At 39.7% G+C, this 17,565-nt stretch overlaps 1 protein-coding gene across 1 annotated transcript in view; it reads left to right on the top strand.

Annotated features, from left to right (window-relative positions):
* Nucleotides 1–17,565, top strand: part of AP3S2 (adaptor related protein complex 3 subunit sigma 2) — a 138,379-nt gene that overhangs the window by 60,156 nt on the left and 60,658 nt on the right. Inside the window, exon 4 of the mRNA XM_007945167.2 lies at nt 2,172–2,243. Within this exon, the coding sequence (XP_007943358.1) occupies nt 2,172–2,243 (72 nt within the window). The remainder of the gene's footprint in view (nt 1–2,171; nt 2,244–17,565) is intronic.

The following is a 17,565-nucleotide window of genomic DNA, read 5'->3' on the forward strand; positions in this document are numbered from 1 at the left end:
GTACCACTTCCCAGTGTCCATCCCTCCATACTCTCCTGCCCCCTAAGCTGTCTCCCTGTGCATAAGGTGCCCTTCCTTCTCCCATGATTGTTCTCTCAAGGGCATGTGTCCACTTGAGGTAAATGTTCAACTCACATACCTGTACTTTGCTTGTCAGCCTAATGTTTTTGAGGTTCATCTATGTTCTAGTGTATATCAGGATTTCATTTCCCTTTATGGTTGAGTAGTATTCCATTGTATATGTACCACATTTTATTTATGCATTCCTCTGTTTATGGACATTTCAGTTGTTTTCACTTTTTGGTTTTTGTGAAGTGTTGCAATGAAAAAACTAACACTTTTTAAAATTATTAAATGTAGATAACCTATTCCTCCCTTTGTGGAGAAACCTTAATATATAATGAGTTTTAGAATACAATCCAAACTTCTTATCATAATCTATACTGCCTGATATGATCTGTCCATTTCCCCATATACCCCTATCCTCATTGTATACACTGTATATACTTCCCTGTACTGTAGTCCCTGTGACCTCAAACACAGGTATATTTTTGCCTCAGGGCCTTTGCACTTGTTCTATCCCCTCAGCTCCTTTACTGTTCAGTTCCTCCAATGTCTGGCTTCTTTTCATTATTCAAGTCTCAGCTCAAATGTTAACCCTGTGAGAGAGACTTTCCTGACATCCTATCTAAAGTAACCCCTTCCTTCAGAGCACTTTGACAATGGAAAAGATCTGCTTTTTCTGCCTCCTTGTTCATCCTACACCCAGAACGTAAGCAGGATGAGAGTATGACTTGTTCACCACAGTATCGCTGGAGTAGAACAGTGCAGACCATGTAATAATCTCTCTCTCAGGGGTTGAATAAACTAATAGATACGTAATTGGATATAGTTGTTACTCTTATATTTTGTTCCACTGAGTATATTCTTCTCTACATTAATCTCATACTGTTATATGTATTCTTATTTTGATATAGGTTTATATACCTAGTAGGGTCATTCATTCTCCTTTCATGAACTTCCTTTTCACTGATATATATATATATATATAACCATTTATTCATCTATATACATCCTTTTTAAACTATATACATATATATATATATATAAAGCTATATTTACAATGCCTTATATATATATTTTATTGTGCTTTTGGTGAAGGTTTACATAGGTTCCCATTCAACAATTTCTACACAGATTATTCAGTGACATTCATTACATGCTTCACAATTCATGAATGTTCTCATGATTTCCATTTTGGTTGTTCAGTTTTATCCATATACATTCTTAATACACCCACTCATTTATCAATATGGTTCCTAAACCAGGTCATTATGTGAAAATCAGCATTATGCAGAAATGGAGGATGACTACATCATTATACAACTGCCAAATTACATTATTACATAATTGCCAAACCACTGAAAATCATGGCACAACCAAGCTGACACATAACCATCACAAAACCAAAAACCAAACTCACAGTCATAAAGTTGGATGCGACTCATAGCAACCCCTCCTTTGGCTTCTGAGGCAGTATCACTATGGAAGTAGATTGCCCAGTCTTCCTTCCTAGGAGTGTCTGGTGGGTTTGAACCATCAGCCTTCTGGTTAGCAGTGAAATGCCTTAGGCACTATGCCACCAGAGCTCCTATAACCATCACAGCCAGCTTTATTCCTATCTAGCACCTTGACATTTGTTACTGACAAACATACATTGCTCCTGTGTAAAATAGATGATAGATTTTTTTACTGTTGTCATAAATGTGAAATGTCAGATAATAACATTGAGTAGTGGGTGTAATTCTGTAAAGTTCCAAAAAGTCTTTGTTGAATTTATAATTAGAAGTGAATTAAAGTCATAAATATTATTTTTATGTTAATTAGCATCTTATAAAAGGGAAAGAAAGCCATATGTATCTGCTGGCTATGTTGCTATACTAAAACCCAGATTTTTCTTTCCTAGAAGCTTTGTCTTTTCAAATTGAGATAAATAGGGTGATCAGCTAATGTTGGAGACAAAAAGTCCTTTTTTTGAGATGTATCGTGAGATGAATGGTATCATGATCGCTGTCTACATATTCTTTTTTCATTTTGCTTGCTTCACTTTCAGATGTGACATTCATGAAGATGTGAGTTTTTCTTTTTTATCTATTTCTCTTTGTTTCTAGGTTTTTGTGGAGACCTTGGATAAGTGTTTCGAAAATGTTTGTGAATTGGATTTGATCTTCCATATGGATAAGGTACATTTCTCTCCTAAATCATGGTTACTAGAAAACTTAGAGTCTAGGGCTTCATGAGCCACATCTATACCTTCTGTTCTTTCTCTTGGTTTTTGACTCTGTAGATAGTCCCAGAACATGTTTTATTTAGTAACTTAAGTTCGTTGTTGTTGTTATGTGCCGTCTTTGTAAGATCAGTTTTAATATGTACAAGATCATTACTGTACCTGTATCATGGTTCTTCTATTCATAGGCACATTTCTTGGTATGGAGCAGTCATGCTACTAGAATAACTAGCTACCAAGCCAAAGATGAGACAAATAGTTTCATGCTGATTATAAAATGAGTTTCCTAGGTGTAGTTCAATGATGGTTGCAAAAAGGATCTAGGGGCAGCATCTTCGTTTGACCTCCTCTAAGTTCACAAGAGAGACAGAATCACTATCAGCAGACTTTTTACCAACCCTTATCACCAACCATCCTTCCCATGTTACTCACTACTTCTCTGCTGGGTTTGATAGTTTGTTACAGTGGCCACACAGAACTCACAGACAGTACTCCCAGTTATGTGGTTTATTAGGGAAGTAACAGGTTACAATTTAGGCTCAGGAATGCACTCAGGATACAGTTCTTCAATCAGGACAGTCTCCTCTCTGCTATGCCCTCAGGCACACCTCTTTGGCCCTTGCTCTCTTGGCATGACCTCTGCCCTTGTCGGGCAAATGTTATAGAGCTTTTTTAGCTCTGCTAATAGGTACGCCTAGGTGTACCCCACTCTGCCAGCAAGTCTTCTGCCCAAAGTCACTCAGCTTTCTCGCTCCATGGGCCGGCAAGCCTGCTGCTCTGTCTGGTGCCTCTTGGCTTCTTAGCTGGTCATCTCAGCCGGTTGTCTCTGCTGTCTTTCTACTAAGGAGATCCAGTGCAGGGATCTTGGGTCCAAGGATGTGCTCCACTCCACCTCCAGCTCTTGTCTCTTGATGGCAGTGAGATCCCCTTTTCTACCACTAGGAAAGCTCATCTTAAGCCTAACAGACTGACAAAACTAACTAATCCCCACATTAGAGTTCAATACACTATTTGCATGGTCCCACCTAGTAATCTGATGGGAGTCACAAAGAATGGTTAAAAACCCACACCAAGTAACTCACTACACCACAGCATTGAAGCTCTGGAGTAGTTACAACACCAGGGCTTTTTTTAGCCTATTATTTTATTTTATTTTTTTTTCCCTAAAGGGTATTAAAGAGATCAAGACATCAGTAATAAAATTTTGGGTCAGGTGATATTCTCTAGGGAAGCAGATTGTCAGAGGCAAAATTGAAATGGTCCAAAGTACATGTTCTCAAATTTGTTTTGGTAGCACAACTGTGTGACATGGCCTTTGTCCTCACATGCTAAATTAAGCATGAAAAACAACCAGTTAGGGACTGTGGACTGCCACAGATAAAATACAAAAAGTTATTTTATCCAGCTGAGCACATGCCGTTCCCAGTGCTATTCATTGGTGGGAACTTGTACATCTTGGGTTTGCTTGGTACTGGTCTTTTCTTCAGCTCATTGTTGTCAGTGTGATATGATATGTGTATGCTTGAAGGGAAGTAAGGTTTTTAGGAGGCTGCTACTTATTGCTAAGCCATTATCTTATTTTAATGTTTCGCTGTGATGATTTAGATATTTTTGGATGCATCATTGCTAGCATTGCCATCTAGAGGATCTTGTCATTTTCCAGTAGGATCTTCATTTTTAGTTAATTCTACCAGAGTTTTCAATGGTACTTTCTGGGATTATTCAGTGAGTGCATTCTTAAGCTTGGATGTTGGAATGGAATGATACTTTCTCATTCAGTATCTAACTTGGCATTGTGGCTCCATGAAAAACTTGTTGTTGCTGTTGTTAGGTGCCATGGAGTCAGTTGTGACTCATAGCGACAGAACAAAGCACTGTTTGGTCCTGTGCCATCCTCACAGTTATTGCTGTACTTGAGCTCATCATTACAGCCACTGTGTCATCCACCTAATTGAGGGTCTTCCCCTTTTTCTGTTGACCCTCTACTTTACCAAGCATGGTCTCTTTCTCCAGGGCCTGGTCCCTTCTCACAACATGACAAAAGTACATGAGATGAAGTCTGGCCATTCTCGCTTCTAAGGAGCGCTCCAGCCACACCTCTTCCAAGACTGATTAGTTTGTTCTTCTGTCAGTCCATGGTATTTTAAGTATTCTTTGCTAACACCACAATTCAAAGGCATCCGAGCATGGATTAAGGAATAGACTTTAGTGGGGAAAAGGGATTCCTGTGAGGCAGAGGAACCAAACAAGGGGCCACTGCATGGTTTAAAATCAAGAAGGGAGTGCATCAGGATTGTATCCTTTCCCCATACTTATTCAACATGTATGCCAAGCAAATAACCCGCGAAGCTGGACTATATGAAGAAGAATGTGGCATCAAGATTAGAGGAAGAATTATTAACAATCTGCAATATGTTGATGACACAACTTTGCTTGCTGAAAGTGAGGATGACTTGAGGCACTTACTGATGAAGATTGAAGACTACAATCTGCAGTATGGATTACATCTCAATATAAAGAAAACAAAAATCTTCACAACTGGACCTATAAGCAGTATCACAATAAATGGAGAAAAGATTGAAGTTGTCAAAGACTTTACATTGCTTGGTTCTACAATCGACGCCAGTGGAAGCAGGAGTCGGAACATTAGATGACATATAGCACTGATCAAGTTGGCTGCAAAGGACCTCTTTCAAGTGCTGAGGAGCAAAGATGTCTCCTTAAGGATGAAGGTGCACCTGACACAAGCCATGATATTTTCCATTGCCTCGTGTGCATGTGACAGCTGGACAATGAATAAGGAAGACCAAAGAAGAGTTGATGCTTTTGAGTTGTCATGCTGGTGAAGAATGCTAAAGGGACCATGGACTGCTAAAAGAACTAACAGATCTGTCCTGGAGGAAGTGCAGCTGGAATGCCCCTTGGAAGTGAGCATGGCCAGACTCCGTCTCACCTATTTTGGTCATGTTGTCAGAAGGGACCATTCCCTAGAGAAGGATGTCAAGCTTGGTAAGGTGGAGGGTCGACAAAAAAGGGGAAGGCCCTCAATGAGAAGGATTAACACAGTGGCTGTGACGATGGACTCAAGTATAGCTAGGATTAGGGAGTTGGTGTGGGACCGGGCAGTGTTTTGTTCTGCTGTGCATGGGTCGCTATGAGTTGGACATGAACTCGATGGCACCTAACAAACAACAACAACATGAAGCAGAGGTCAGACAGACCAGTCTCCAACCTTTTACCTTTACCAGTTCTAACATCAACCATCCCTACCACGGTACTCTGTACTTCTTTGTTAGATTTGATAATTTGTTGTAATAGCCACACAGAACTCAGACAGTGCTCACAATTATGGGATTTATTAGAGAAGTAAATCCGCTGCCATAGAGTCAATTCCAACTCATAGCAACCCTGTAGGATAGAGTAGACCTGCCCCAAAGGGTTTCCAAGGCTGTAAATCTTTACAGAAGCAGACTGCGTCATCTTTCTCCCTCAGCAGCTGGAGGGTTTGAACTACTGACCTTTTGGTTAACAGCTGAATATCTTAACCACTGTACCACCTGAGTTCCTTATTAGGGAAATAGGTTACAATTCAGGATCCAGAACGAATCAGTATATAGTTCTTAAGTCAGGACAGCCTCTTCTCAGCCGTGCCTGTAGGCAGGCCTCCCTCTGGCTCTGGGCCCCTTGGCCTAGTCTCTGCCCTTGAGCAAATGTTAGAAAGCTCTTTTTACCTCTGCCATTAAGTGTCCAGAGGCACCTCACTCTGCCAGTAATCCTTGACCTGAAGGCACTCAGCTCTCTTGCTCCATGAGCCAGCAAGCTTGGTTCTGTCAGATGCCCAGAGGCACCCTACTCCACCACTAAGCCTACTGCCCAAAGACACTGAGTTCTTGCCCTGTGGACTGGGAAGCCCACTGCACTTTCTCCTGTCAATCTCCTGGTTCTACTGCCTATGCTGTTGCCATTTCTCTGTTGTTGCTTTTCACCGTCTCTTGCCGTCTGCAGTGTTACCACTCTGTCACCTGAATCTAGGAGGTTGTCAGTATAGGGATTCTGGGTCCAGAAGACACTGTTGGCTCTTCTTTCTTGGTGGTATTTAGGTTCCCTCTCCCTGTTCACTTCTCCCTGCCACCAAGAACTCCTAAACCCAGGAGACAGTGAGAGAGTTATAACATCAGAGGTGCTGAAAGATGATGAGAAGCAGCAGCAGAGAAAGATGGCAGCAACCAGGAGACTGACAGGAGATGGAGATAGTGCTGTTGGCTTCCTGGCTTATGAAGCAGAAAGCTGAGTGCCTTTGAACCAAGCCTTACTGGCAGAGTGGGATGCCTCTGGGTACTTATTAGTAGAGCTAATGAGCTTTGTAACACTTGCCTGAGCAGGGCTGAGGGCCAGACAAAGGCCTGCCTGTGGGCATGCAAGGCTGAGAAGAGGTTGTTCTGATTGAAGAACTTTCCTAAGCCTTTCCTGATCCTGAGTTGCAACGTGTTACTTCCCTAATAAACTCCATAATTATGAGTATGGTCTGTGAGTTCTTTTTGGCCATTGCATTGAATTATTTAGCCTAGCAGAGACGTAGAGAATGCCAAAGGAGGGAGAATTGGTAAAAACGTATGAGAGAGGAGGTATGTCTTACCTTCATAGGAATCAGCCTTGGTCTGATGCTGATGGTGATGTTCTGTCCCCCTTGTGAAGTTATAGAAGATCAGATGCCCATGCCACACCATTTTTACATCTCTACGATACTGAGTTTTTATCCATGAGTGTGCTATTTCTCCCCATTTCTTTATGTCTTCTTTGAGATTTCTCAATGAACTTTATAATTTTCCCCATGGAGATTTTACATATATTTATTAAATTTGTTCCCAGGTATCATTATTTAGTGTTTTAAATCATCATTTTTTTATTTATTGCTGCTATATAGAAACCACTTTATTTTTGTATGTTGATGTTGATTCCAGAAATTATGTTAAACTCTTATTGTTTCTAATATTTAATCTTACTCCTTTTACTTATTCCTTTCCAATCCTTATATCTCTTATGTCTTTTTCTTACCTTATGTTGCTGAGTAGGACATCCAGTATAATATTGAATAGAGGAAGTGATTGTGGGCCTCTTGTCTTCTTCCTGATTTCAAAGGGAAACTTTTGGCCTGTCACCATAAAGTATAATATTTGCTGTAGATTTTTTTTTTTATAAATATTCTTTATCAGATTAGGGAAGTTCCTTTTCTTCTTATTTGGTAGTTTTTAAATCATGAAACAAAAAACCAAACCAAACCCACTACCATGGAGTTCATTTCGACTCATAGTGACCCCCATTGGGTTTCCAAGGCTGTAAATCTTTATGGGATTAGATTGCCTCATCTTCCCCCTGTAGAGCAGCTGGTGGGTTTGAACTGCCAACTTTGGGGTTACCAACAAAATGCCTTACTCACTATATCATCAGGGCATCTTTTTAATCATGAAAGGATGATAAAAGTTATCAAAAGCTTTTTTCATGTCCTGAAATAATCATATAGTTTCTTATCATATGATTCTAATGTTGTTTTTAAAATATTTGTTAGGATGTCTGCTGAAGCAGTAAAGTAATTTTAATTCCAACAACTATTATATTGGGCACATAACAACAACATTATATTGGGTATGGCTTTAAAAGGGAGTAGAAGGCCATAAAAATATTCTTTATCCTGTCATATCTTTACATAAATTCCATGAAGTATTTTGCTGCTGCTGCAAACTTCTACAGTTTATAAAACATGACTCATGACATCAGGAAATGACTATTCACTTCTCCTGAGGTTTATGAAAAACGATAATACAAGGTATCAGAATCCTATGCTGTTCACCTTTAGAATGTGTGAAGGTATCTTCCTGCAGGTGACTTTCCTTTAGTGAGATTATAAGTTTATCTTTGCCCTCTTATAGAACAGTTGCTAATTCAGGCATATCTTCTATTGAAAGTACAAAATGGTCTTTTTATGATAGCAGAGAACCTGTCGTAAAAATAACACTTTGAATTCCATCCTTCTTAGTTGAAGAGTCTCCCCACTCTGAGATCAGAAACTCCCACTAGTCCTTAGACCTGTAAGATCTGCATTAGATTGTGATGGATAGCTGCCCCATTACCCTACACCACTTGTGGCGAGAGTAGCAGACCTATATAAGACTGTATATGACTGAATTTTGCTTCCCTGGCAATTTGTTTGTTGTTAATCTTGAGATTTATTTTTCAACTTTCTAAAAAATTTTTTAGTAACTTATTTTCATTACTGCTTCTTACTTCCTTAGAGGGTTTCTTCCATTCCATTTCTAGAGCTCAGTCCTCTTCCTATGTCTTTCCCATCAGTACATCATAATCTCTTTGAGGTAACTATTTTTTCCTGCTTCTGTATCTACAAATCTCGGTCAATCGCCCCATTCTCTCACAGAATACAACCCTTCCCATGTTTCTAATGCCCCTTCTAACTGCAGCTCATTTCCATTCAAAGTAAACTTCTTTATCCAGTCTTTCTTTTTCACTTCATCTGTTCACTTCCTAAAGTCCCATATCCTGGATTTTTACTTCTACCCAAAATTCACTGATAATCTCCTACTCTCCAAATTCCCCAATCATCACCTTCTTTAATGTTTCCCCAATATTTGATATTTTGGTCATTCCATAGATCAGCCCTTTTTAATCCTTTCTCACGTTTGTTTCTGTGACATAGCACTCTGCTGGATTTTCTCCTATTCTCTTCCTACCCAATAACTACTAAGTTTTATTATCAGTCAGTCATCCGTCACCTCTCTCCCTTCTGTCACACTACTGTCATAGATATCATCCATTTCTCAGAATTAAACTATCATTTATGTAGGTAATTTCCAAATTGGCAGTTCTAACTTTGCTCTATAGCCTAAGTCCTATTCCTATATTTCCAACTGCCTGAGGATATTTCTCCTAAATATCGTTCTAGCATCTTAATTTCTTCGTGCTACTTTTTATTCAGGCTCAGATTCAGCATGTGTCTTCTGAAAACCATTTCTTCCCCCAACTTCCTTTTTCCAATGTTGCTACTGTTATTCTTAGTGCCAAGTCTTCCTAGGTCTCTCCCCCAACACATACCATAATCTTGCTTCTTCAACTAGTATCTTAGAAGTATCTTTATTTTTCCTTCTTCTGTACCTCTTTTCCTCCTTCCTTGTCTTCAGTCACTGACACCAGTTACTATTTCCTTTAAAGTCCCTCATATCTTGTTCTTACATTTGCCAGTAATTAACATTTGGCACACCTGCTTTTATATCTCTATACAGATAGATACTTTTTTCCTTGGACCATTTGGAAAAATGTTAGTTGCAGATATCATGACTTTTCATCCCTAAATACTTCAGTAAACATCTTCTAAGAACAACAGCATTCTCTTGCATATGTTGTGCATAGGAGCTCTGGTAGCATAGTGGCTAAAGCACTTGACTGCTAACCAGAAGGCTGGCGGTTCAAACCCACCAGCCACTCCTCGGAAGGAAGGTTGGGCAATCCTACTTCCGTAGTGATACTGCCTTGGAAACCCAAGGAGGGGTCGCTATGAGTTGGGGCCGACTCGACGGCACATAACAACAACAACAACAAATTCACATTTCCCTAATTGTCCTAATAATTTCCTTTGATATCCTTTTTTTTTTTTTAAATCCCATTCCAATTATGAGTCTTTAGTTATAACGTGTCTCTTGATTTCCGTTGTCTTTTACTGGGTTTTTTGGGAGCTCTGGTGGTGTAGTGCCTAAAACATGTGACTGCTAACCAGAAGCCTGGCAGTTCAAACCCTTCCTCGGAAGGAAGGCTGGGCAATCTATTTCAAGATAATGCCTTGGAAACCTGAGGAGGGGTTGCTATGAGTCAAAATCAACTCAATGGCAGTGAATTTGGTTTTGGTTTGTTTTTACTCCTTTTACGTATTCCTTTCCAATCCTTATACCTCTTGTGTCTTTTTCTTACCTTACATTACTGACTAGGATATACAGTGTAATGTTGAATAGAGGAAGTGATTTGAATAGAGGAAGCTTTTCCTCATCATTCTAGCCTATTGTGATCTTTTTGGACCGTGTGTATGTACTATTTTTACCCTTATGTGACTTTAGCTTAAGTTTGTGTGTATGCTTTCCCTACTTGATGAGAGTCCTTATCTCTGTGTTTGCCCTTGTATCCTCCACTAAACCAGAAAACCAAACTCACTGCCATGGAGTGAGATCTGACCCATAGCGACCCCTCCTTGGGTTTCCAAGGAAGTATCACTGTGGAAGTAGATTGCCCAGTCTTCCTTCCGAGGAGTGGCTGGTAGGTTTGAACCATCAGCCCTCTGATTAGCAGTCAGATTCCTTAAGTGCTACACTACCAGAGCTCCTCACATCCCTCACTAGATCTACTAATGTGATACCTTTTACAGAATAAGGTAGTCCTTAGATGATTATCACTAAAGAGATCCCAAGTCTCTAACTTCATAAGGTTGTTTATGATTTAATTAGTTGTACGCTGGGGTGAGATCTGATTTCATAGTCTCTGGGGTAGTCCTCACCTTTCCATACTCTTCTATTTGGAGGCATCTTGTTTAGGGCAGTTGGGGTCTTTGTACTTTCAGAACTCTCCAAATAACAGCTCAACATTGACTGAGTTGGGTGTTGATGTTAGTGAAAATGAATTGAGTTTTGTTCAAACCACAGTTATGGCCTAATAATCTGACCTACCAGTGTCTCAACAGCAGAGCTAGACTTAGAATTCAATTGAGCTTTTAAGACTTGGTCATCATACTCATAACTCAGTGGCTCTGTCAAGACTCAGTGGCTCTGTTTATCCAGCCTTTTTTATAGATTTTAGTTTGAAATGATCTATCTCCGGAGAGTTGGAACATAGGCTTTTGGACAGGTCTGAGTCCAAGAAAACCTCACAGTATGGAATTTTAAATCACTGCTAAGTATACACCACTGAAATGAGAAAATGCTGAGGTTTCAAAACTGAAGTGAACTGATGAGCCCTAAGATGAAAGAATCATCAACAATAATAATATATTGTGTTTACAAATGTCCCTCATAGGAGCAGAACTCATGATAACAAAGCTCATTAACTCCCTCCACACCCTAGTGATGATAAGATAGATACTCTGATTGCTAGTCTCCAGGAGGGAACAGTGATGGCAGAGGTAAACAATGAAACTGCACCCTTGCAGAGGTGTAGGGATGGTAAGGAGCACCTAGGGGCAATCTCTGATTTGTGCCCCTCCCTGATATCAAGATGAATAAACATTGATAATGATGATATGTCAGCAGAAACACCTCCCCCTCTCTTGTCCTATGGCTCAGTCAGGTGCCTTTCATATTTGTAGCATCTCAGAATGTCATTCTGTGCCTCGTTTGGTGCTCCCTTGGATTTGCAAGTGCCCCCTTCTGCCTTTTCTCACTACATCTTTGTGTCTATTGTGCTTGAAGAAGGATGTTGGGCCATACTGGATTAACAGAAACTGCTCAATGGCACCCTCCTTCAAGTGGCACCCCAAGGTACATGCCATACTGGCCATGCTTTAGATATGCCTCTGAGTGGTAGACACTGCTAAAAGGACATAGGCTGTATCCTTTGACCTCCTCTAACTTCACCAGAGGAAGACAGAATCACCCACCAGCCAAGGAATAAGCCCAAGGCTGTTCCTTTAAGGTAGAAGTCAGACATGCTACCACTCTCCACTTTTCTGCTGGGTTTGATAGTTCATAACAGTGGCCACATAGAACTGGTAACAATACTCATGATAATGGGATTTATCAGGGAAGTAACAGGATCTAATTCAGGATCAGAAGCAACTCAGGATACAATTCTTCAGTCAGAACAGCTTCTTCTCATCCATGCCACAGGCATGCTTCTTTTTGGCTTTGGCTTCTGCCCTGCTCAGGCAAGTGTTATAAAGCTCTTTTAGTGCTCCCAATGGGTGTACCTCACTCTACTGGCAAACTTCCTGCTCAAAGGCACTCAGCTTTCTTGCTCCATGGGCCAGCAAGCCTACCACTCTGTCTCATATCAGTCTCTTGCTTCTGCTGCCTCTCTGCCAAGGAGTTGCAGTATAGGGATCTTGGGTTCAAGGATCACTTTCATTCCTGGTTCTTTTTTGATGGTAGTGAGATTCCCCTTAACACCTCTGGAAAGGCTCATTTTAAGCCTAGAAAGATGGCAGAACTGATGTTATGTATGTTAGGGTTCCATACACCTTATTTCCATGTTCCTACCCCCATGAGGGTACCATGTACATTATTTACATTATTAACAAGCTATCCAGTCCCTCTGGTGGGCCACAAGTACCTCATATTTACATAGTCCCACCAGTCATCTGGTAGGAGTCACAAAGACCATGACTAGAAAAGTCATATTAAGTAATGCACTGCATCACAGACACATTTTGTGTGGTTTTTAGTGAGAAGGAGAAGGAAAGAACAGATATTTTGGCCTTGAAGACTAAGGCAGACTGTTTGAGTTTTAGTTCTTGTGAAAGGTATTAGTTGGCATATCTGATCATCAACCAGCTCTGTTTCTCTGTCTGAATGAGCCTAAGAAAGAAGAGGGAAGCTGAGGTCAGCCTTGAGTCCCTTCACATCCTGAGCCTCTCTGCTGATACTCGAGGGGTAAGAATTAGGGACAGAATATTTTTCAGAGGTCAGCATCTTACTCCCTTAGGACAACTAACAGATACTAGCAATAATGATTTCTTAAATTTCTAAAATCTCAGTAGATCTACTCCTCACTTATCGACTGTCTTGTTATCTGCCATTTTGCATTTATGACCGTAGTAAAAAAATCTACTAACTATTTTGCATGTTAATAACGTATGTCTGACAGTAACAAATGCCAGGGTCCAAGGCAAGAGTAACAGTTGTAATGATTGAGGTTATCTGCCAACTTGACTGGGCCATGGTTCTCAGTGGTTTAGCAATTAAGCAGTGATACAATTGGCAATTATGTAATGATGTAATTATCTTCCATTTTGTGATCTGCAATTTGGTCATCTTCCATTTTCACATAATGCCAATTTTCACAAAGCTACCTGGTCTTTGGAATCTAACCATGTTGATAAGTGTGAAGTGCACGTAGCTTTTTAAGAAAGAAAGAAAGCTAAAATTGCCCCCGAACAGATACTAGCAATAATGACTGCCTGAACTTTGTTTGTACTGCCTCAGTGCATGATTTTATTGCTTGCCAGCCACTTGAAATTACAGAGATCCTTTTAGGTTTGTGTACTCTTTCCTTATTACTGGTTGAGGACTTTAGGATAACAGTGTACACAAAACAGCAAAATTTGACCATTAGAGTGCTTGTTTGATATCCAGCCTCTTCAATAAAATCTAATGTTTCTCAAGATTGCAATCAATAGCAAAGCTAATTATTCCTGGTGGTATTACTTGGATATAATACAGATAAAACAAGTTGTATCTCACTTTGATTGCTGACTTTTAGGTACCTTACTGGACTCAAATCGAGATTCTACTATTCTTGCTATTATCCCTTATGCTGTAGAGGAGGCTTGGCCCAGTCTGAGATATGAAACAGAATGTATTGATTGCTAGCTGAGAACCCTTTGCTACTTTGCTAGCCTTGATGTTTGTTTTCAGTTCAGATAGGCTAGATAGTAAGTAGTTCCCAAATCACAGTGGCTTACAATAAAGTTTATTTTTTGCTCATGCTATATGCCATTGTGGGTCAGCAGGGTGGTTTTGCTCACTGTCACTCAAGGATCCACTTAGAAATCCTCTTCAACATGTGCTTTTACCTGGACACTTGTACGTTAGCTGTTAAAGTGGCATACCCCATTGTAGTCACATTTCATTGGTCAAAGCAAGTCACACGCCTACATCTGAAGGGCTAGGGAAATGCATTCTTACCAAGTGCCCAGAGTGAGGAGAATCTGAAATATTTTTTGACTATTACTGATGACTACCACAGTTTTTTCATTTACTTTCTTAGAGGAAGAGGTGATATTATGCTTTAGTATCACTGTTGCAGGAAGGAACCTAGACATTTTAATATCAGAGAAATAGAGCAATCTTCTTATAAGAAAGAAACATGATTGAATCTGAGGAAAAGTCATCTTGTGTAGCAGCTTTTCAGTTTTTCTGACAGTATTTTGTATTTATATCTTGTATAGTATACAGGTGAATTTAAGGTGACTTAAGAAATTAAAATTCCCTAACAGAAAACTTACTTCCATATTTGAGAGGCAGAGGCCCCTCTCCTCATCTGTTCTAACCTTGGCTTAGTGGCTTTGGCTTTTTGTCTTTTTCCTTCTAATTATCAGGCAAATAACAAACATTTATTAAGCATTCACTATGAGAACATTGTGCTAGATATTATGGAGATACTAAATTGTAAAAGACAGACCCCCTGTCCTCAAGATGCTCACAGCCCAACTGGAAAAATCACCAAGGCACAAGAAGATCACATAGAAACAGTTCCCTGGATTGGAGTAAGCAACATTTATGGAACAGTTGTTGTCAGTTGAATAATTTTTCAGTAGGAATGTTGCTATTAGGGAATGCTGATCTTACACCACATTCCATAGAAGTGATCACAGGTATTGTTGTTAGGTGCTGTCCAGTTGGTTCCAATTCTTAGTGACCCGGTATACAGCACTGCCTGGTCTGGTGCCAGCCTCACAATCATTGCTGTGTTTGAGCCCATTGTTGCAGCCACTGTTTCAGTTCATTTCATTGAGGATCTTCCTGTTTTTTGCTGACCCTCTACTTTTCCAAGCACAATGTCCTTTTCCAGAAACTTGTCCCTCCTGATAACATGTCCAAAGTACATGAGATAAAGTCTCCCATCCTTCATTTCAAAGGAGCGTTCTGGCTTTATTTCTTCCGTAATAAATATGTTTGTTCTTCTGGCAGTCCACAGTATATTCAGTATTCTTTGCCAACACTGTAATTCAGAGGCATCAGTTCTTCTTCAGACTTCTTTATTCATTGCCTAGGTTTTGCGTGCATATGAAGCGATTGAAGATATCATGGCTTGAGTCAGGCACACCTTAGTCTTCAAAGTGACATTTTTGCTTTTGAACATTTGAAAGAAGTCTTTTGCAGTAGATTTGCCTAGTACAATATGTCATTTGATTTTTTCACTGTTGCTTCTTTTGGAAACAAACAGGAAGGGTCAGTAGTTGGCAAATAGGGCCTTGTGATAGAAACAGGACCAGAGGTCAGTCATGTGGTAGAATTTTGCAAGACCAATGACCTATTCATTGGAAATACCTTTTCTCAACAATATAAATGGTGACTATATACATGGTTCTTACCAGATGGAATACACAGGAAACAAATCAGCACCATCTGTGGAAAGAGATGATGGAGAAGCACAGTAGCATCAGTCATAACAAAACCAGGGGCTAACTGGAGTTGCTCATATGCAAGTTCTGATTGAAGCTGAATGAGATTAAAACACATTGACAAGAGCCAAAGTATATCCCACCTGAATTTAGAGCCCATCTCAAAAATAGATTTGATGCATTGAACACTAATGACTGAAGACCAGACAAGTTGTGGGATGAATCATACATGAAGAAAGCAGAAGGTCATTAGAAAGAAAGAAAAGACCAAAATAGATGTCAGTAAAGAGTCTGACACTTGCTCTTGACTGTAGAGTAAAAGTGAATGGAAGAAATGATGAAGTAAAAGAATAGAAAAGAATAAAAAAGGGTAGATCAAGAAGACAGAGTAAAGTATTATAATGAAATGTGCAAAGATCTGGTGTTAGCAAATGAAAGAGGAAGAACATGCTTGGTATTTCTCAAGCTAAAAGAGTGGAAGAAAAAAATTCAAGCCTAGAGTATCAATATTGAAAGATTCTAAGGGCAAAATATTGAATGACACAAGATGCATCAAGGGAAGGTGGAAGGAATACACAGGGTTACTGTTGCAAAAAGAGTTGGTTGACCTTCAGAAGCATTTCAGGAAGTAGCATATGATCAAGAACCAGTGGTATTGAAGGAAGAAGTTCAAGCTGCATTGAAGGAACTGGTGAAAAACAAGGCTTCAGGAATTGACAGAATACCAACTGAGATGTTTCAGCAAACGATGTAACACTGGAAGCACTCACTTTCTATGCCAAGAAATTTGGAAGACAGCTACCTGGCCAACCGAATGGAAGAGATCCTTATTTGGGCCTATTCCAGGATGTGGAACAAAGGATACAACTGTTGATGTCAGATGAACCTTGGCTGAAAGCAGAAAATACCAGAAAGATGTTTACCTGTGTTTTATTGACTATGCAAAGGCATTTGACTGTGTGGGTCATAAAAAATTATGGGTAACGTTACAAAGAATGGGAATTCCAGAACACTAATTTTGCTCATGATGAACCTGTACATAAACCTAGAGGCAGTCATTTGAACAGAACAAGGGAGTATAGCATGGTTTAAAATCATGAAAGGTGTGCATCAAGTCTGTGTTCTTTCGCCATACTTATTCAATCTGTATGTTGAGCAAATAATCTGAGAAGTTGGACTGTATGAAGAAGAACATGGCATCGGGATTGGAGGAAGACTCAGTAACAACCTGCAATATGCAGATGACACAATCTTGTTTGCTGGTTATGAAGAGGACCTGAAGCACTTACTGATGCAGATCAAAGACTATAGCCTTCACTTATACCTCAACATAATGAAAACAAAAATCCTAACAACTGGACCAGTAAGCAACATCATGATAAACGGAGAAAATGTTGAAGTTGGTAGGAATTTCATTTTACTTGGATTACTAGCATTACACTTAGTCAAATACATATTGCTACCTGCATACTATATTTCATTAAAATAAAGTTATGTAAATTATTTATATAGGATAATACAGTACCTAATCATAAGCTTTTATTTAATTATATTTGATTAATTAATTAGAGAAAGGAAAATGAGACTGAAAATAGCTGTTTCTTGAGATTAGGCTCTGATATGTTAGATAAAAGAGCCCTGATTGTGCTGTGGTTAAAGCACTCCACTACTAACCAGAAGACTGGTGGCTTGAGCCTACCAGCTGCTCTGTGGGAGAAAGATGTGATAGTCTACTTCCATAAAGATTTACAGCCGTAGAAACCCTAATGGGCAATTCTTCTCAGTCCTATAGGGTCATTATGAGTCAGAATCAACTCAATGACAGTGGGTTTGGTTTTTGCTTTTTGGATAGGGATTAGGATTTATAGCACATATTTTTTTAGGGAGGGAGCTCTGGTAGCATAGTGGCTAAGGCACTTGACTGCTAACCAGAAGGCTGGTGGTTCAA

This window comes from Orycteropus afer, unplaced genomic scaffold (assembly GCF_000298275.1).
Source record: "Orycteropus afer afer isolate SDZICR_OR568_19922 unplaced genomic scaffold, OryAfe1.0 scaffold00132, whole genome shotgun sequence".
NCBI lineage: Eukaryota > Metazoa > Chordata > Mammalia > Tubulidentata > Orycteropodidae > Orycteropus > Orycteropus afer.